The 21,420-nt window shown below is 40.3% G+C and overlaps 1 protein-coding gene across 1 annotated transcript; it reads right to left on the reverse strand.

Moving 5' to 3' along the window:
• Window positions 1–9,939: 9,939 nt before the first annotated feature.
• On the reverse strand, window positions 9,940–10,898 carry Ubc7 (ubiquitin conjugating enzyme 7). Its single transcript, XM_065237486.1, has 6 exons — window positions 10,758–10,898; window positions 10,594–10,675; window positions 10,409–10,527; window positions 10,287–10,346; window positions 10,139–10,219; window positions 9,940–10,078 (listed from the first exon to the last, which is right to left on the reverse strand). Exons 1-6 carry the CDS (start codon window positions 10,798–10,800, stop codon window positions 9,960–9,962), a joined length of 504 nt encoding a protein of 167 aa, XP_065093558.1. The 5' UTR covers window positions 10,801–10,898; the 3' UTR covers window positions 9,940–9,959.
• Between the last annotated feature and the right edge of the window lie 10,522 nt (window positions 10,899–21,420).

Genomic DNA, 21,420 nt, shown 5'->3' on the forward strand with positions numbered 1-21,420 from the left:
TCGGGTCCGGATGCTTTACCGGAAGTGATCTCATTGACGCTGATAGTGGGAATGGTTCTGGAGGGCCTGGCTCCGAATCTCCAGAGAACGTAGAATTATTACTGCTTCGGTTGCTGCCGCTTTGCGATGCTATTGGATGTCCATGTTTGGTTTTGATTGAATGGCCCTTAAGATCGAATTGATTCTCCTCTTCTGGATCCTGTACTGGATCTGAAGGTTCATCCTGTTGTTGCTCTTCCACCCAGTCCTTCATGCGACTTGAAGACACGCTGGAACCCGAGCTATTTTCATTCAAAGCTTCTTCCAGCAGCTGATATTTTTGCTCCAGATACTCCTTTTCCTTCCTTGCTTCTTCCGCTACTAATGCTCGTTGCAGTTCCGCTTCACGCAGCTCAATAGCCCTCAAGTTTTCCAGCTTCTGAAGTTTCAGCTTCGCAATGGCTTGTGAGGAGCGGCTTGATGCGATTGGATTGATGTTGTTTTCAATACGTTCCTCGACGAATTCTTCTTCTTGCCAAACTTCCCACTGTACTGTTGTGACGAATGGAATTAGATCGGTGACAACTTGCACGTTACTGCTATCAGCTGCTGAGGGCAGAGGAAGCTGGTACTGCTACATTCACTGATTGGCTCTTCCAGGATCGGTGATGTTCTTGCTGTTGCTTTGGTAGTGTTGATGGTAGGTCCCTGCTGACACCTGGCTTCAATGATCGCTGCATATTACCACTACTTTCTTGAGGACAGACTGCACCACAAGTTGAACTTGTTGCCTGGACACCTTTTGCGGTTTCGCATTTGGTACAGCTCCAGGGATAATTCTCAACTTGGTGCGTGACTCCAACACACTGGAAGTGATGCTATTTTAGACAATTTTCGCATCTCACCACCTCATCCGTATCTTCTCCTTGGCATACCTGACATGTATGACCGGGATGGGACTCCTCCGGATCTTTCGGATCTTTTGCCAACGACTCGGGAAATTCCGAAATAATAATTCCGGAAATAAAACGACCGGTACTGGGGTGTTACTATCCGGTTGATTATTATTTTCCTGTTAGTATCATTGATTTTAACATGTTGTGATGTTTACATTTGCTTCAGACAAAATGGTCCGTGTTTGTACCTTATGTTATAAATGTTTAGTGTTCAAGTGTGGGGTTTGCTCATCATATTTTCAATCATGCATGAACTTACGTTTAGTCCTTTTTTATGAGTTTCGTGTTCGTCAGCATAGACAGTTCTAGCTCTGGTCCTAATCGTCTACTGTCGACTGTCTGGCAAATTTGTTCGTGCAATAAACAACATTTGCCCGTACTATTCAACCGTACTATAATATATTAAGTTAGGCGTATTTTACATACATTAAGAGGGTTTAACTTACACTCTTTGCAATTTGTAGGCTTAGTTTTAGCTTGAGCTTGAGCTTGAGCTTGAGCTTGATTGACCGCCCACGGTTGCTACTCTGTTACTGCCAGATCAGCTGTAATTACACAGAGAACCAATAGACGATGCTTGGGACTAGTAATCATCCTCAATGTGTAAAAACTGGTGATCTTAAATTAGGCAATACCAGCGCCGGCCGCGCCCGAACACAGGTCAAGAAAGGAATGGGAAGGATTGTGTTGACATGACACTCGCTTTGATGGAAGCCGAGAACACCTCTGCACTTCCACGAGGAATCACTGGGATGTTGGATAAGAGGGTTGGGTTTGCAGCAGGGTTCGTTTTGGTAAACGATAAGCTGAATTGATGTCCTAACGATCATATAACGCGAAGGAGCTTGGGACTAAACCCACGGTCTTCTGCTCAGTAAGCAAAAACGTTTGCCACTAGGCAGATGAGCACCTTTTTAATCACCGAGTTGCTGTTATTACCATGTAGTCATATTAACAAATAAAACGATTGACGAATCTTGAATGTGGATGGGCCTGAGATTAGACTCATGATGTTCTGCTCAGTAAGCAAAAACGGTTGCTCTAAGGCCACCGAGCCCCTCATATCACATAATACCGTTGCTCAAATTTGTGTATCCATTCAAACCCGGAACCAACGACAACAACGAGTTTCGCAAAATACACGATACACAAGTGATTTTAATAAATCTCTTTGATATGTAAGGACCTGGGACCGCGTTTTTCTGCTCAGTAAGCAGGCCACTGTAACCGACGATCTTTCAAATCCGAAAACTAAAAACTACGAAAAAGTACTTAGGCCTTCATTAAGTTCCACTTTCACGCGACGTTCAATGACTATCCAGGATTACATCTGAAAAATCCAAATCTGGCCAACGCCCACCTAAACCTGTTCTAATCCACCTGAAATGACTAACGAATGGAAGAATTTGACTACCCAGCCATGCAATAGTCTCATTCCATGCCTTATGGCAACTTGATGATTCTAGTGCGCTCATCTTTTGGCACCACCCAGGGGAGACTTGGTCCTGTACCCAATGCTTAACTTATCTCCATTCCACTCAGCTACTCGCAATTTCTTGTGATATAGTGGGCGGAATATTATTATATGAGACAATTCAATGCAGACGTCTATCCAAATTTGGCAGATCGACAGGTAATCAGTGAGTTACCACGATAGTTGCTATTCAACAACTCGACAACGTCCCATCGTCAACGCCTGCTATGATAATTTCCCATTGCAGACGCCAACGAAATGACGTCATCGAGCTATCGATCAACTACCCTGGTTATCGCCTGGTACCTTATAGCACGATGCTAGGAGGCGAACCGGAAGAATCGATGAGCTACCTCTCCCCTTGTAGGCTTAGTTTTAGCACAGACAAACAGACATCATACTCGCAAGTTGTTCATCGAACAGGCATTTAACGGTAAATTTAAAAGTATCGTAGCTGGTAGTACCGCCATCCGTGGTGCGCATAGTCAATTCCCTTGCGTTTGACGTTTACACACTACCGCCATCTGTTCAGCGTACTTCCCACCACAGTATACTCAACAGATGGAGGTAATGTTTTAGCGACAATGTTTTACAGTGAGAAATATTCAATGTGTTATGTCTGTTTGTCTGTGGTTTTAGGTTAGGAATCACGGGGAATTCACTGTGTAGGCATTAATCACTAAGTAAATAAAGTTATTTTAAGTATAATTCAATCTCAATCCATGTATGTTTTAACTAATAAATTCAATAGTATCAATAATCAACTAGTAGCTCTTTTATTTTAATTGTTTGAACTTGAAAACTGTTATTGAAAACTACTTTTTCTCTACCTTGTTTGTTTACTCTGTTTATCTTTAGTTTTCTACCCAGTCACCACTACTGGCATAAAGATGTTCAGACCGGTGCGCATTGGGTTGGTTGCACGATGGTCGAAACCGAGCTGCAGTCGATCAACAGTAGCCGGCGTGGACTCGCCAACCTCGTCGCCAACAGCCAGTCCATGCCGGGCGGACAAGGCGAAAAGGTACCACAGGGAGCTATGACGAACCACGGGTGAGTAGGTCCCATCATAGTCCACCCCCTCTCGCTGCGTGAAGCCTTTTACGACTAGGCGCGCTTTGTGTCTGTCCACGTTGCCATTTGCGTCGTGCTTGGTCTTAAAGTTCCATTTGCATTTGATCCGCTTCCGACCAGCAGGCAGTTTGGTCGAATATCTCTCTATGAGTTGAAGCAAGCCTCTAAATAATGGAATGATCGTTTCAACGTCTTCGCTGCCAGGATTGGATTTCGCCGTTGTGAGGAAGATACGTGAATGTACGTACGCTACGGAAAAACGGGACCGGTATACCTGTTGCTGTACGTTGATGACGTATTAATAATCGCCAAGGATGGCCGGGAAATCGAAACTGTCAAACGGATGCTGCAGCAAGAGTTTAAGATGCAAGATTTTGGGGAAGTGCACATGTTCCTCGGTCTTCGCATATAACGTGACACGGTGCCCGTTCCTTTGAATCTCAGTCAGCAGGGATACGTTGAAGCAGTAATGAAGCGATTCGGGTTGGAAGCGTGTAAACCGGCGTCTACTCCGATGGAAACTGGTCTGCAACTGAAGAAGGGAAGTGAAAGCAGCCATTTGGATAAGCCCTACAGAGAATTGATTGGTTGCTTAACGTACTTAATGTCAACCTCACGTCCCGATCTGAGTGCTGCTATATCGTATTTTAGCCAGTTCCACTGTAACCCTACCGAAGAACACTGGGTTTACACCAAGCGGATTCTTCGTTATTTGAGCGGCACACCGTCACGTGGTTTGGTGTACAGGAGAAGTGAAGTTATCGATCGGCAGATTCTACGATTCGCTGATGCAAATTGGGCAACGGAGGTGAACGATCGTCGTTCTGTGTCTGGGTACTGTTTCCGGATTTACGACGCTACAACTTCGTGGACTACCAGAAAGCAGCGAACGATTGCTCTGTCATCGACCGAGGCCGAATTCTCGGCACTTGCGGACTTTTGGATATGCAAGCTGTTCGATGAGTTGAATATACGTGACCAGAAGCCTGTTGAGATCTACGAGGATAATCAATCGGCTATTGCCATAGCCGAATCCGAGGCACCTTCGAAGAAGCTGAAGCACACAGCAGTGAAGTTGAAATTCATTCAAGAATGCGTTGAAGAGCAAAAAGTGAGTGTAAAGTACATCCCAACAGGGGATCAGCCAGCGGACATGCTCACAAAAGGCTTGTTACCGATTACCTTCAAGAAGCATTGCATTAATTTGGGAATACTAGAGTGATTAGCTTAAAGAGGGGTTTTGGGTATTATCTCGAATAATCTAACCATTTTGTATTTTGTGTGTATGCCAAACTAAAATACTCTTGAACATTGAATAAAGGCCATTCTGTAGTTGAACGTCAAGTAAGCTGATCGTTGTTTTCTATTTCTCTCACCGATTTCGTTTTGAGGAATACGTCCACATCTTCCGAGGCTTATAATTTTGGAGGAAGACGATGTAATATCTGCTTCCTCCAAGAGATTTCAACTCCGGCAAATGTCGGTGTGCACCTCATCGAGCATTTCTGCTGCACAAGAACCTTCCTTACTAAAGGGATGCCGACAATGTTTACCCATTGAACATACCTTGCAGCCTCCCGCGTCTGTGCTGTTGATTGTTATTCCATCTACACGAAACAAAAATCAATTATTTAATTCATGTGTTTCACTTATACATTTTTGCCAAAGCATCAGCCTTATACATTCAATAAAACAAACCACATAGGTCCTATTAGAATGCATAAAAGATATGTGTGACCGCTTATACATTTTATTTGACACATGATCTTTATTAACTTTTTGCAAGGCGTCTGCTTATTAGTTGACTTATACATTTTATGAATAATCAGCAATGGAAATTTGCCAAAAGGTATAAGGAGATTTCTATCCGTGTACCAATCGGTTGGGTAGCTTTCGAACGCTCTTTAGGTTCAAATGTCCCAGTCGTTGGTGCCAAACCGTCACACTGGTTGCTGGAAAGCAAGCCAAAGCATTATTTGTGTCCTGCTGCTCAAGCGGAAGCAATCCGTTTTCGTGCCTGCCTGTGGCCACTGTTTTCCCGTCGCTGTTCACAATTTTACATCCAGCGTTGGTAAACACAACCGTATATCCCTTGCGGACGATCTGGTTCACGGAGAGAAGATTCACCGAAAGATCCGGGATCAGTTGGACATCGTGAACCGGAATATTGTTCTCCTGACAAGCCGGGTTCAACGTGGCCGAGTCACTTGCCGTTACCTTCATCCCGTTTCCATTAGCAGCGACAACGGACCCGGTCGATGGCTGCAAATTTTCCAGAAACTTCGGGTTATTCGTCATGTGCACACTTGCACCTGAATCGATGAACCACTCTGATGCCTTCGTGGATAAAAAGGTTGACAGCACCGCGCAGGAAGCATCCTGCAATCACGAGCAATGTGTCCAAACTTGTGGCACTTTCGGCATTTTGATCCTTTGGGGGGATCACTCTTATGCTCGTTCTGCTGCTTGTATTTCCCGCTGCGTCCAGCTGCTCTCATCCGTCGACTAGCAGCCAGTGCCGCATCTTCTGGCGAAAATTTTACCTCCTGCAGCAGCTTTGTTTTTATTGCGTCCCCGGTAATCGGCCTTCCCGAGTTCTCCAGAGCCATGATCATCGGGCGATATTCGTCTGGGAGACCAGCCAGCAGCAACGTTCCTATCCATTCATCGGAGACCGGCAAATTTATCCTGTTCAGTTGATGAGCAGTGATCACATTTCGGTTGACGTAATTGTCCATTCATGAGCACCCGCATAAGCGTGAACCATAAATTTACCTTACCTAAAATGGTTAAAATTGTTTATAATCCCTGCTAAACTTCAACTGAAATGGTTATGGAACTTTACATGAACGTTTAATGATAAAGTTTTATTATAGTTTTTTGGAAGCGGTTGTTAAGAACCATTACCATTCAAAATTCTTGTTTTCTCCATACATTTTCGGAAAGAAAACTATACTAAAACCTTTTAACTTATGGTTTGAGAACATATAATGGTAATGGTTATGGTAACCAGTAAGGTCCATGGTTTTGTAACATCGATCAACTTTATGTGGAATATATCGCGAATTGGTTGCATGTAAATTACTGATTACCAATTCACGATATATTTCACGTAAAGTTGAGTGATAATACAAAACCATTAATGGACCTTACTGACTACCATAACCATAACCATTAATGTTCTCAAACCATAAGTAAAAATGTTCTAATATAGTTCTCTTTCCGAAAATGTATGGAGAAAACAAGAATTTGGAATGGTAATGGTTCTTAACAACCCATTATTTGTAAGGTCCGCTTCCAAAAAACCATAATACATAAGGTTAAAACTTTATCACACAAACGTTCATGTAAAGTTCCATAACCATTTCAGTTGAAGTTTAGCAGGGATTATAAACAATTTATAACCATTATCGGTAAGGTCATGTGATGGTTCGCGTTTATGCGGGCAAGCAGACAGCTCTGTTTTTACCAACTTGTGCACCAATCCGACTCATCGCGTTAGGCCTGTGTCGTCGAATGGACTTCCCTAATAAAAATTGTATGGTTAATTTGCTTAACGACGTGTTCTGGGTATCATCCAAACCATTTGTGGAATAGTTCAATGATTTGGGTTATCGTTCATTTATGGTTATTTTTTATTAGGGTTTCCAGTTTGGCCCAAACTTCCTTCGCCGATTTCGCTTCCTTCACGTGGACATAGTTAACGGGGTCGAGAAGCAAAATGAGTTTTGCTCTCGCACGGCGATTGCAAGCAGCGTCAACAGCTTCGTCGGTTCCGTCCAAATATGTCTGCACTGCAAACTTCCACGTGGGTCAGTTATCACGTCCGGTGAGCCGCTCGATTCCCGGAAGGCTAGAGATGTTGTGGACTACTGATCCAGCGCCACTACCCGATACTCCAGGTGAGTTTGCGAATCCGCTTCCAGGTATTGTACCATAGAAAAAAAAACTTTTTCGCACTACGAATAAACTTCCGTGAATAGGCCCATAACCTATTAAAGAGAGAACACGCGCAGACACGTCCGTATTGCAAATCGTTTATTTTAGAATTGAAGGGAAAAGTACAGTACAGGCAGAGAATAAATAGTTCTACACGGTGAGCGTGAACTACACAGAAGTTGGATAAATTCTACTCTATCACAGATATAAAGAACAGATAAAGCAAAGCTTCCCTAATAAAAAATAACCATAAACGAACGATAACCTAAATCATTGAACTATTCCACAAATGGTTTGGATGATACCCAGAACACGTCGTTAAGCAAATTAACCATACAATTTTTATTAGGGTTACACTACTATCTCAACAGTTTTGATTCGCTTTGAAAATTTGACAGATAAAATGAGGGGTTCGTGGATTTTCCTGTTTCGAGAGGTGCATCGATTAGCTTGGGACCGAAGAGAGTACCAGAGCTGATCCAAAAAGTTGAGCACGTTTCTTCGGAACCTACTAGTCTTAGAGTTACCTCTATGGTTGAACATTGTACACAACGAAAGGCTACCCACAAGCAGCGAACTGCAGCCCACATTAGCGTCCATTCACCGAAGAAGGGAGAAGGAAGACTCACAGCTACTGATCGGGATCCATCCTCGTGAGTCTCTGTGGGTCATCTATGCCAAACGCGTCACCCTCGTTCCAAACAACATGCAGCTCGCCAGCCTTATCCGTGTTGAACACCATAATAGCTCAGCATTACTCAACCATTACGAAAAAACGGTCCTTTTTAGGATCACCATAAATTATTGTTGTTTAAGAGTTAATTTTCATTGAACGTTCGCTCGCCTTACTGCCAGCCCCAAAGCTCTTTGATAATGTATCCAGCAAACAAACATTTGCCGCCAAATGCGTAACAGTATTGAAGTGGTGCATACAAATTCTCGCATTGACCGAATACCACATGACCATGTCAATTAACGAGACACTTCGTAAGGTTTTCTCCAGGACGCTAGAAAAAGCAAAAAATCTCGAATTTATATTATCGATCGCGATTGAAAAAAATTGAGCAAGATATTCCTCCAATCAATATTCGCCTTTTATTTATTTTTTACTGAATAAACCAAAAATTCCGTGCGTTTTGTGCACTAAATGCGTAATTTTGTCATCAAAAAACGATGATAAGAAAAGTGCCAACAAACAATTTGAGTTGATCAACAGCTTAATAAGCTATTTTTTAGTTGAAGAAGCTTGGTTTTGCCTGAATAAGCTCTTATTCAACATTTAATGTTTGTTGGGTGGTTTTCCTAAAACTGTCGCCGAATATTGAGTATGCCAGACGGTACTGATTTTTATGCCTTTTGTTGCAAATTTTAAGCTATTTGCTATTTGCTATTTGCCGAAATTTGAAAACTTTGCCGAATTCTCTTAATAGAAGGAGCTTAAAATTTGTATCAAAAAGTATAAACGTAGGTACCGTCCGGTAGGCTCAGATTCTGTGAATGATGTGTTTTCCCTAATACATATTATATTTCCGCACCGCTATCATCTCCAAGAACATCGAGGAAAAAATTCCACAGCATTGTTCTAAACTAGCTTCCAAGCCAGCGGTCCTTTTCAGGACCACAAATGACTGATAAGAGCTTTTATTGTTTAATATAGAGTTAACTAAAGAGTAAGACCTTAAATCCCAGACATATCGTCCAGGAATGACTTGTACTACATGGCCATCGACTTCTTCTTCTTCTTCTTCTTCTTCTTCTTCGCATTTCAAGCTTATTGCATATCGCATATTAGCTTATTGCGTGCTCTCAACTTAGTGTTCTAGATGCACTTCCACAGTTATTAATTGAGAGCTTTCGATGCCTGTACCATTTTGCATTGGTATGATTGTGTGGCAAGTTCAATCATACTTCTATGCCCAGGGAAGTCGAGAAATTTTCCAACCCGAAAAATTCCTAGACCGGACCGGGAATTGAACCCAGCCACCTCCAGCATGGTCTTGCTTTGTAGCTGCGCCTTTACCGACTGAGCTAAGGGAGGCCCATCGACAGAGCACCTCAAAAACAGAACTATCAAATTGCTTCTGAATTTCAACCTATCGAAATTTTTCACCGATAACGAATTAAGAAATCAATTAAATATTTACTCTACTTTTGATGTGACATCATAACTACCTTTCGTAATCCTATGTCAAATCTACGGTCGTGTCTTGGATACAACCTCTAATTTTTTATATAATTATTGTACAAGGGAAGAAAACGATGATTTAAAAAAAAATCTAGTTTGGCTAAAATAGATTTACGCCTAGGAATGAATTGTATTTGTTGATTGCAATAGAGCATTTTACGGTCTCTGATCAGCTGATTCTTCACTTTATGAATAAACTTTGACAGGAGACAGTAACCTGTGAAAGCAGCATCAATAACATCCAGTTCTGTTAGATAAACTGGCTCCTGTCATGTAACATAGACTATAATTTTGATATTGTGAAATAGACAAGACAAAGAAGACACCAGAGCAATGTGTTGATTAGTATATTTTATGAAGGCAGACCTAAAGTTTTTCTTACAATTCGTTTTGCTATTTTATTGAATTCCTCTCTATTCTCGCGCCACATGATTGCTGCATCGACATTTGCTCCTGATTCGTCATTGGGTTCTGATGATGAAACAGACAGTGAAGGATCAACATTTTTAATTAATTCGTTTATAAGCTTACCAGCTAGCATACTGACGACACTAAGCAGAATTTTTTCCACGCTCTGTACTGGGCTCCAACGTTCAGCAGAAAGTTCATATCCTGAAAGGAAATAGTTTCCAGTAACTTTATTTTTTTTTTAATTTTATCATTTTTCTATCAATGCTACCTAATGGATCATCCCCAGGAGCGTGCAGTATAGAGATGCAAACTCTGCCGTCTGAAAAAACTAAAATCAAAGTTAAATTTTTAATAATGCGAGCCTTGTTAGTACGATCCATCAAGACTTACTATTTGGGTGGAACATTTCACAAGTGAATCGCATTTTTGGAGGACTCAAAGGATAGTCGGGGGGAAATACTAGCTTTGCTGTAAATACACCGCCTTCAAAACAAGTTCCTTCCGGACCACTGAAATAATACGATTGCGCTCAAATATACAGTATTATAATTAATTGATAGTAGAAATTATCTTACGTTATCAAAGCTTCCCATTCGAAGAAATTTTCTTCACTTACGGGTCCTGCTATAATACCTTCTGGTGGATTCAGTGTCAACTCTGCAAGAGAAAGTATGAAAACAGTATGCAATTTTGACCTTCATTTCGAAGTCAAGATAATTTGATAAATTCTTATGCTTACGGCGGTATTCTGCCATTAGGCGTCTCAGTGCTGACCCAGCCATTATAGAATAATCGATCTGAAACTATCTTTGACGGGAATATTATGAAAGTTTTCCAAATTTTGAACCTCTGAAAACTTTAATGTTGATCTGTTCAATATCTGTCAAAACCTGAATGTTTCTATTGCTTGCATTGGTGTAGAGTTTTTTGACGTATTGAGCCAATGAGGTACAGAGAGAGGTGGCGCAGATCGTGAAATAGGGTTGATTAGTAAATCAAAAAATCAACGTAAACGCAAGTAGTGACGTCACTACTTGCGTGTACTTGCGTGTATCGTACAGTGGTTGTGTGAGTGATTGCTTCACCTCGGTAATTCAGCTCATTGGTATTGAGCCTCGCGATACGTATTGAGCTTTCTGACGTTTATACACGCACACTTCGTAATCCCATTTTCTCGAGTCGGTGTATTTATAATGAGCATAATGAGTCACGCCTACACGGTAACCAGCGTAAACACATAAATGAGTAAAAAAATACACATTTTTCATATTTATATGCAGCTGTAAAAAAATGTGTATATTTGGAGATCCTAAAATGTGTAAAAAATAACAGTACCAGTCAAAAAATGTGTATTTTTATACTCATTAATGGGTAAAAAAAAACTTCAAACTTTGCTGCATCCTGCTTTGTTTACGCATGCCATTTGCTAAATAGTGAAGAACAACAGGAAAGTGGAGGAACTACGGTCCAAACTGGACAGTGCGCAACGATGGACATGCTAGAGGGTAGGTGATTTATACTTTTTTCATAGTTTTTACTTTTAGTTTAGTTTATATACTTCATATACTGATTTTTGTTTTTCTTCCCTTGATTTGTTTTCCGTGCTGAGCACCAATGCTACCGACGCTAAGGAGGAAGCTCCCATACCTGGACCCTACCTATCGACCCGTCAACTCATGAACCGGGGACCAATGACTTCACTTCCCTTCCGAAGGAAGGCGTGATCCTCGGCGTGATCAGAGATGTTATGCCTCAGAACATCCCGGCAGCGTCAACTGGGATTAAACCCCTTTCCTGCTGGGGTGAGAGGTAATCACGTGCCGCTACTTATTTTTGTTGATGGCATTTCTTTTTTTAATAAAATATTTTTGTATTCGGCAGTCTTTATTTTACCATTGACACAAACAAGAAAATTCTGATGTTAATAAAAAACCTAGTAAAAAACCATAATCTAGAAATGATTATTTTTTACACATTTTGCTGTAAAAACCGTCCTTGAAAAATGTGTAAAAAATACACATCTTTTGACGTTTGCTGGGTTTACACATAAATGTGTAAACGCAGTTTACACATTTTATGAGTAGGCCCCTTTTTTCACGAAATGTGTGAAATTTTACACATTAATGTGTTTACGCTGGTTACCGTGTAGAGTCGGTGTATAATACACCGACTCTAGTCACGCCAAGAGTGAAGCCAAGTCTACCTATAGTCCATTTTATGAAATGACAGGAGCTGGTTTGCCTGCCAGAATTTGATGATATTGATATTGCTTCTCACAGCCGTTAGGTAACCGCCTCCTTTCAAAGTTCATTCATGAGTTGAACCAGAAACGTCTCATAAAATCAATGCCAACATGAATGTCTCCTCTACCAGCTAGCATTGCTATTTTGGATAGGTAAGATTTCATTCACGAGAAATTGACGGCTAAAGTCATTGTTTACAAAAACAATTACGCCCCTTTGAAATGTTGGCACTGAAATGCTCTATTGAGCTATCAAACCGGCTACATAATTATCGTGCAAAGTAAACAAGCATTACGATGCTATGCAAGGTCCACGAAAGGTATTGCAAATCAATATAAAATATAATCGAAGAAATGGTCATATAGGGTTACGGTATGTAATGTGGGTCTAGTCCTTTCATTCGGCCTATCACGCAAATAAATAATTAATTAAGGAATATTACACAAAAAATAAGGAAAATATTGATCACTGATGATTGATAAATGTGTACCACACACAAATCAATTTATATCACAACATTTCAATACATTTTCAGCTCTCGTAAGTAATAAAACTGGTTGAGAATATCACTCTGTTCGGAGTTTTTAGCCGCCATGACTTCTAAGGTTAAGATGGGAAGGTTGCACTGACGATCATCAAATGGCCTGATTATGGCATTTATTGAATGGAATTACCTGATAATACACACTAGACGTAAAACTCACAGTTACTGTTTGAATATTTTATGTTTATTTTAATTGTTTAACAACGTTTTCACAAGTAAATCATGGACCCAACTTTAGGGACACATTTCTTTTCTATGTTCCTAACTTTGGCCCATGAAATTCATTTGACAGCATATAGCAATAAGAGTAACGTCAACAATGTGGTTTGCATTTGGATGATAAGGAACGAACAGGAAGGGAGATTTTTTCTGCCAAATCTGTATAATGAACATCACAATGTTTTGATTTAGATATTCTGCGGTCGAAAGACGATAAGCGAAATTTTTAATTTTTAATTTTTAACTTGAGTGATTTAATGTAGTTTTCGTAAAATTTTCTCTAAGAAATGTTTTGAGGAATGAAGAGTATTAAGTTAACAGTGATAGTGATAAAAAAAAATACATAAGAAAACGTTACCAAGAGCGTTTTTTTTGAGAATCAAACAGGATAGGACGAAGTTGCATCCATAAATAGACCCAATTTGGGGACAATAGACCGATATTACATACATTTCCCTGGTGAGTTTTTGTCTTAAAAAAAGTAAGTTTTTCAACTTTTTGCGGTTCCTGATAGCAAACGACATGATAAGCATATCTAAGCATACCATTTAGCAGTAGAATATCGTTTGCAGGTAAATTAATTGATGAGTTATGATTAAAAACGTAATCTATGGCTGCATATTAGACCGAGGTTAGGGACGTATACCCTACACGTCATGTCATGCGATACGTTTTGTAATCATCAGTAATGACAATTTCTACTTTTTTTATTTAAGATAATTCGACAAAATCATTGATATAATGATTTACTACAGCCGTTAATTTTTTTCCTCGCTAAAAGTCATTTGAAGTTGATGCAGAAGTCCTCTGTTGCCAAGTTAAAAGAAAGAGAATCTTTCGAAACCGTGATGCGAGTTCATCTGTTTCTCTCTTGGCGTGACTCATTATACACCGCCCTAATAAAAAATAACCATAAACGAACGATAACCCAAATCATTGAACTATTCCACAAATGGTTTGGATGATACCCAGAACACGTCGTTAAGCAAATTAACCATACAATTTTTATTAGGGCGACAGCGCGAACAGCAGGCGCGTACACAGAAAAAAAAGTTGCTGCAACCAGGTCAACCCGCATAAACGCGAACCATCACATGCCCTTACCGATAATGGTTATAAATTGTTTATAATCCCTGCTAAACTTCAACTGAAATGGTTATGGAACTTTACATGAACGTTTGTGTGATATAGTTTTAACCTTATGTGTTATGGTTTTTTGGAAGCGGACCTTACAAATAATGGGTTGTTAAGAACCATTACCATTCCAAATTCTTGTTTTCTTTTTTGGAAAGAGAACTATATTAGAACATTTTTACTTATGGTTTGAGAACATTAATGGTTATGGTTATGGAAGTCAGTAAGGTCCATTAATGGTTTTGTATTATCACTCAACTTTACGTGAAATATATCGTGAATTGGTAATCAGTAATTTACAGGCAACCAATTCGCGATATATTCCACATAAAGTTGATCGATGTTACAAAACCATTCATGGACCTTACTGGTTACCATAACCATTACCATTAATGTTCTCAAACCATAAGTTAAAAGGTTTTAGTATAGTTTTCTTTCCGAAGATGTATGGAGAAAACAAGAATTTTGAATGGTAATGGTTCTTAACAACCCATTATTTGTAAGGTCCACTTCCAAAAAACTATAATACTTAAAGTTAAAACTTTATCATTAAACGTTCATGTAAAGTTCCATAACCATTTCAGGTGAAGTTTAGCAGGGATTATAAACAATTTATAACCATTATCGGTAAGGTCAATTTATGGTTCGCGCTTATGCGGGAATCCATCGGTTGTGTAATATAACGTTGTACCACAAACGAAGTGACAGACGACTTTCTCCGAAGAAATTAATTAAAATAATGTGGTTCTCTGTAATAGAATTTTAGTCCACCTTCCGCCCCTCACCGCCAGGTTCGCTAGTATTTTTGCTTTGAATTAATTCAAGTTGGTTTTGTGTGCAATGATCTGGCAACCCTCGTTCTTGCTCGCGTTGACGTGGTGCTGTTTTCTCACTCATCGAAGGAAATTTTGATTAGAGTGAGAAAGTAAGAAACAATCAGCGCGGGAACCGTGTGCGTTACTGTAGGTGCGGCAGAAGGAATGTTGACAACTCTTTCGTTCTCACGGTGTTCTTACGCATGATCCAACGTTACGTCACACTAGATTATGCAAAGAACGTCGTGATAATGAAAGTGCTAACTTGTTTCCTTCTGCCTCACCACAGCACTTGCGATTCTCCGTCGGTTTCAGGTGCATTCTTTGTGTCATAGAGATTGCTGACGTTTATCTTACGCACACTACGTCACACTACGTATACGCAAAATGTTTTCATCGGGATCATACTTTAGCAATCTCCACCAGTCCAAACACTAGAAGTTTTGGAAGGTTCTCCCTCAGTACCTGAAAGCAGCAGAAATCCGGAACATCTCACTTTTGAGCATCAACGTCAACCCGGTTTTGAATCGCATTCCCACTTGAGGTGGCACCGTTGGCAGTAATCCACTGCGCCGTGGGAAAGACCTGACTAGTGCTGGAAAATTCACCGTCCAAGGAACGTCACCATTAAAATTAAATCAACCTAATTTTCTTCGCTGTAACGTACTCCGGATCAGACGCTGGTGGACCGTTTTCGTGGGACGGTTTTCGACCCGAAAAGCTACAATTTGAACAGTTTTTCAAAAGAATTCTGCCAGGCGTCTTGGGACGCACGATCTCCTGTCCCACCGAGGCATCCGTTAGCGTGTCCGTGTCGGAACGGATGAACTCTTTGGTCGACTGCAATTCTACCATCGATTTTCGGCACTGCTTTTTGGTTAAATTCACACGATAGTTGAAATCGAACACGGTCGACGATCCGGCGGAGGATGCTTCGTCTTCATTGTCCGAAGAAGTCAACAATTTGATACGACCGGTTTGGCTCGAAGCAATTTTTCGACGGAAGTTCCTCGTGGCAGTGGAATCTTCTTGATCGTTCCTCCAGACTGATTTCTTCGCCATTCGAAGAAACGAACGAGGAAGAACTAGACGAAGACGTGGACAGCCGTCGCTTCGACGTTGGTTTCTTTCGTTTAGAAACCAGATCGGAATCATTGTCGTCACTGTCTTTTGTGGTTCGTCTTTTCTGAGATTTGCGTTTGGTCGTCGATGCAACTGACTCTTCAGAATCTGAATCATCCGATTTAATATGACGGCTGCCACGAGATCAGCCCCTAGAACTCCCCTCTCTGCTACTGGCTTCCGCACGTCAAGCTGCTTCCGCTCTTCGGGAAGCCTCGGCTAGCTTCAAACAATCGGAAGACAAAAGGTGCAAACATTGTTCTTCGAGGGAACCTCCATGCACTGATCGTAGCGGCAAGTCGAACCGCACGTTGCACACAGGATCATATCCCAACGCTTGCAATCGTAATCTCGCCCATACCGACAGCGACACGGTTCAGCGTCACACTCCGAAGGGCGTTCCAACTGATCGTTGAATGCATTCGGTTCAGGCTCCCACGAGGCATCCCTGGAACAAATAAAATAAAATATTCAGTATTCAAATACCCACCTCTGCTTCACTTACTTTTCCGGAATATAAATGCCACGCTGCTGCATCTGCTGACTAAAGTCGTCCTTGTTGTTGCACAAAGGGCACTTGAAAAAGTACCCCGCCGATTGGGCAAACTGTGCCATGCAGCTCCGATGGAACCAGACATTCTGACAGCACGAATCGATTCCAGCTTCCTGTACGGTCCCATCTCATCGTAGCAAATCCCACAGGCTTCGGTCCCGAGTTATTTCACCTTACCCACCAGCGCTACGTGCTTATTGCACCACGACTAGAACGTATCCACGTAATGCGACGGGCAATCATTCTGCATCCCACAAAGCGTCTGAAATGAACGGAAGCACTTCTTCGTGCAACACAAAACGTATATATACGTGACATAATATATGCATCAACCCTTGCAGATGTACCACTTTTGTCCTCGCATACGAGCTTCCTCATTTCTGATGTCCTCCTCCATGAATCCGAAGATTCCCTCCTCGTCTTCAGGTAACAAGGTACACGTAGCAGGTATAATGACTAGTTTTGCCACGTATAGTAGACCAGTCCAGAATAGTGCATCGTACCGCAATCATGCTCAAACGCTTGACATACAGCATCTCTAGCCGTAATAAATTTAAAAAAATCGGTTTCATCCGATCCTCCTTCATTCTCACCTCCAGCACGTCGATCGCCTCTTTGATTCGATGGATCTCGGCATGATTTGGAGTAAATTTTCCTCCTTTAGATCGCCCTCGTCGAGAGCTTCCGGTTCCGCTACGGAGTAACGAATGCATACCGAGGATGGCCGCAAAAAAATTATAATAAAATAACGAAATTACAATGAATTTTACGGTTGAATTTTGGGCACATTAAAAATTTATTATTAAATTATTGGAAAGGAGAAATAATAAATTTCGTTTTCAACGATACAATTATCAATGAAAATTAATTTGATGAGATCAAATTTGTTCGACAAAAATCAATTTTTTTATTGTTAAGATGCTTAGCTTAACAAGCCCTCTTTTTTATTGTACATTTCTCATATACCATGATTTTCGTTGTGATTTTATGGTAGGGGTAAGAGGGGCATAGTGAACAAGTGGGGCATAGTGAGCATCCCATGCCTCAGCTTGGTCTTCCGGCCGTTCGGAACAAATTGGTTGGTGGTAGGCTTATACATTTTATGAATAATCAGCAATGGAAATTTGCCAAAATGTATAAGGGGATTTTTATCAGTGCTGGCATCGGTAGCATTGGTGCTCAGTACGGAAAACCAGATCGACGAAAAACAAATCAAAGGAAAAAAAAGAAAAGAAATGAGATTAACAGAACTTTATCTGTACAAGTTCAGAAAAAGTTTCATATTTTTGAATTTCCTGCAGAGTTTTAAACTTTTTTCGAATAGTCCGCAATTGAAAAACCCAGTAAAACATTACTGACTGGATTAATGTGTATATGTTATGTGCAGCTTATCTGCTGTAATATTCAACAACTTTTTTTTTACTGTTTCCCTAATAAAAAACTACCATACATGAACGAAAACCCAAATAATAAAACTATTCAACAAATGGTTTGGATGATACCCCGAACACAATTTTATTAGGGTTGGTTTTCAATTTCAGATTGAATTCCAATTTCCCATTTGCATCGACGTAAAAGCTTGCCGCAGCTTTTTAACCGAGCTTGTGCTGCATAGGTGGAAAAGATTACTCCGTTGAAAACTTCATCTGCATGATAACTGGAAAGTTTGATAACTGGTACTTGTCGATGACGATGATCTCGTCTAATCAACCAATTCGACCGGGACATCCACTACCCGCACCCGTACCGGAAAATGTTTTGAATGATGAATAAGAAGAGGCTGAGCAGTCGAGGCAGCAAGAGACAAAAGCGTGACATCAAATCCTATGTCCCGATCGATTCGTACAGAAGTTTCAATGCGCCGCCTGTTCGGAAAGGATTCCCCGTGACATGAGCGAGCGTCACTACGCGAAACAGCCATCCAGTGATCGATCTGTATGACGAAACTACTGCCACGGCGATTGTAATCCGCTCCATGAAAGTGCAGCGGCAAGTGACGATCTACTGCGACAAATGCAACGTGCCTAAGAAATCGGCTTTCAGATTAGTATTCTACCGGTTGGTTTGGCAAACACGCCCAGTACTCGCACTGTCTGGTTCTGCAGAATAATAAGAAGAAGCTGGAGTAGACAGCAGCTTGGGTGGATCCTTCCAGTTCCGCTACGGAGGAGTGAATGTATACCAGCATACCGAGTATGGCCGGGTTCTGTTTGGCGTCCAACAACGATGTCTATGTCTTCTCGGTCGCGAATGACTGTGACTTAGGCTTCTAGCACGGACTGAAGAAATCTGTAGCAACAATTGCAACAAGCGCGAGTCATTGACAGCTCAACATCGTTTACTTGTAAGCAAATGTTAACCCGATGTGTTCATCCCTAATCATTTTGGCCTATGGTCTTTCATTATACAAAAGAAGCGATATAATGACATGCTGTTTGACAACAGGCTCTCCCTTTCAATTTTCGTTAGAGAAAAAGAGATAACAGGCGGTACCCCCTAGTTAAATCTAGTACATATGAGTAGATAGTGTTGCCGTGAGGTACACTCGAAAATTGTAAATGTAAGTGCGTCAAATCAAATTTCGAGCCGCTCCGTCTGTCACTTCGTTTGTGGTTGTACGATGTACATCGATTTTGCGAACAAAATTACATCCATTGATGTAATATTGTATCTGCTTTTTGCTATTACATCATTATTTCATACATCAGCTTGAATTACATTGATCGATATTACATTTTTTTTTTTGCTGTGTAGGCAACATACACACCAAAATCTCAAATATTTTTCGGTACTTTTTTTGCTGGATACGTTCTGTAAAATATCATTTTCACCAAAAGTTTTGTAAAACATATGATTTTACCAATTCTCCGCAATCAAAACTGCTGAATTTCCGTAAATTGCATAAATTTACCGAAAACTGTAAATGAAAATTACTGACTGTAACGGGTTGTAAGTCAGCGATACTGTAAAAAGTGTGGCAAATGTACTGTAAAAATAATCTTTTACAAAAGCAAACCGTAGTAAAGTAACAGATTTTTGTAAACATTACCGAACCGGATTGTAAATTTCATATTGTCAATCTCAATATTTGCCACCATTTAAAAGTTGAATTTTCTTCGGTTCTCCGGTGTGAAAAGTGAGTAATTTACTATTTTTGGCTATTTACAATCCGTTAAACCTATGCCGAAAGGTTAATTTTTCAGTGAACTTCTATACCAATTGCTTTCAGTCACCATGGATTGGCGGCCCAGTTTCCTTATCAAACGCAAAAAACCAATTTTTGTATGGTTTGTTACGGAGTCAGAAACATCGTCCTTCTCTGTTGAATATTATTTTTGTACGAACGTACGATGATAATATACAAAAAATTACGTTTAATAAGTCAAACGAATCGTTTGTTTTGTAATCATTTCAATTTTAAGAAAACACATCACACTTAGAAATTATCGCCGACTTCGGTAATTTTTACCGAAATCCGAACAGCTGAGCTGTTCGGTAAAATGTATGCAATTCAATTCAATTGCTTTTCAGCATCTTTGAAACTAAATCTCCACTAAAATGACAAGATTTGATCATTTAAACAAGGTTGAACATATTTTGAAACTATTTTCAAATTCAATTGCCTTTAAAATGAAGGTCAAAGTTTTACCGAGCGTTCAGCTGTTCTGATTTCGGTAATATTTACCGAACACGGAACAAAATCTTAGTGTGATGGAAGCAATAATCAATAAATCAATAAAAATCACAATTTTGGTACATTCAGGAAAATAATGAATTACAGTTATTTCGGTAAAAATGATACCGAACGCCATTGTGAACTTTACCAATCATTCTGAAAAATTTGCAATCCATTTCAGTAAATTTCGACAGCTCAAGAGTGAAGAAAATTTACTGAACGGATTGTAAATAATAAAATTACCGAATAGATTACCGAATGTTCAGCAAAATTACAGTATACTGTAAAAAAATCTTAGTTCATCTACTAAAAAAATTCTTTGATGATCTTGCTGGCCACCACCATCAAAATCCGCTCCTTGTTCTAAAAAATTCGGCATTATTTGTTAGCTGATCTCAGTGCAAATAATCGGTCGCACTTCTGTCCCAGAAAATAGTCATTAATTTCCACGAATTCTTCATCGTCTGCGAACCAATGTGCTGTCCTCCGATGGAACGGGATTCAACTGACTACGCCTCCCTTGTAAACGGAGTCCCAGAGTGATGGTTCCGTAGTCGTATTACACTCGATTTGCCATGAGCCTGCAACTGGCAAAATTTGCTGCTGGGGGAACGTCCAGTACCGTTTTTATCATGAAAAGTCGAAGTCGAAATCGATCAGAGCTATCGAAAACGAAAATCTAGGCAAAAATGAAAGCTGCAGTAAACATAAACAACAACGGTGAAACTTCATTGAGTGTATGCGTTAAAGTTACACTGTTATATTTTTTTTACTTTGAAGCTGTCCGCTTGACAGTTAATATCATTAATATTTATACTAAAAATTATAATAATTACCAATTTGAGCTATTTTTACACCAAATATTACTGCAGATCAAGTTGTACTTCCCCTAGAATAAAGCTGAGTTTAGACTAGGCAAGTCAAATGATCAACTCAGTTGAATTCAACTGACTTGAACTTGAATTGAACGTGTAAACCATGTCATTCAACTGAATTGATCAACTCACTTGAATTGAAAAAAGTTGAACCAGGCCCAACTTTTCAAGCCAATTGAATTCAACTGAGTTGATCACTTGACTTGCCTAATCTAAACCCA

This window comes from Ochlerotatus camptorhynchus, unplaced genomic scaffold (assembly GCF_037179485.1).
Source record: "Ochlerotatus camptorhynchus isolate MF236.1 unplaced genomic scaffold, CSIRO-AGI_Acam_v1.1 ptg000624l, whole genome shotgun sequence".
NCBI lineage: Eukaryota > Metazoa > Arthropoda > Insecta > Diptera > Culicidae > Ochlerotatus > Ochlerotatus camptorhynchus.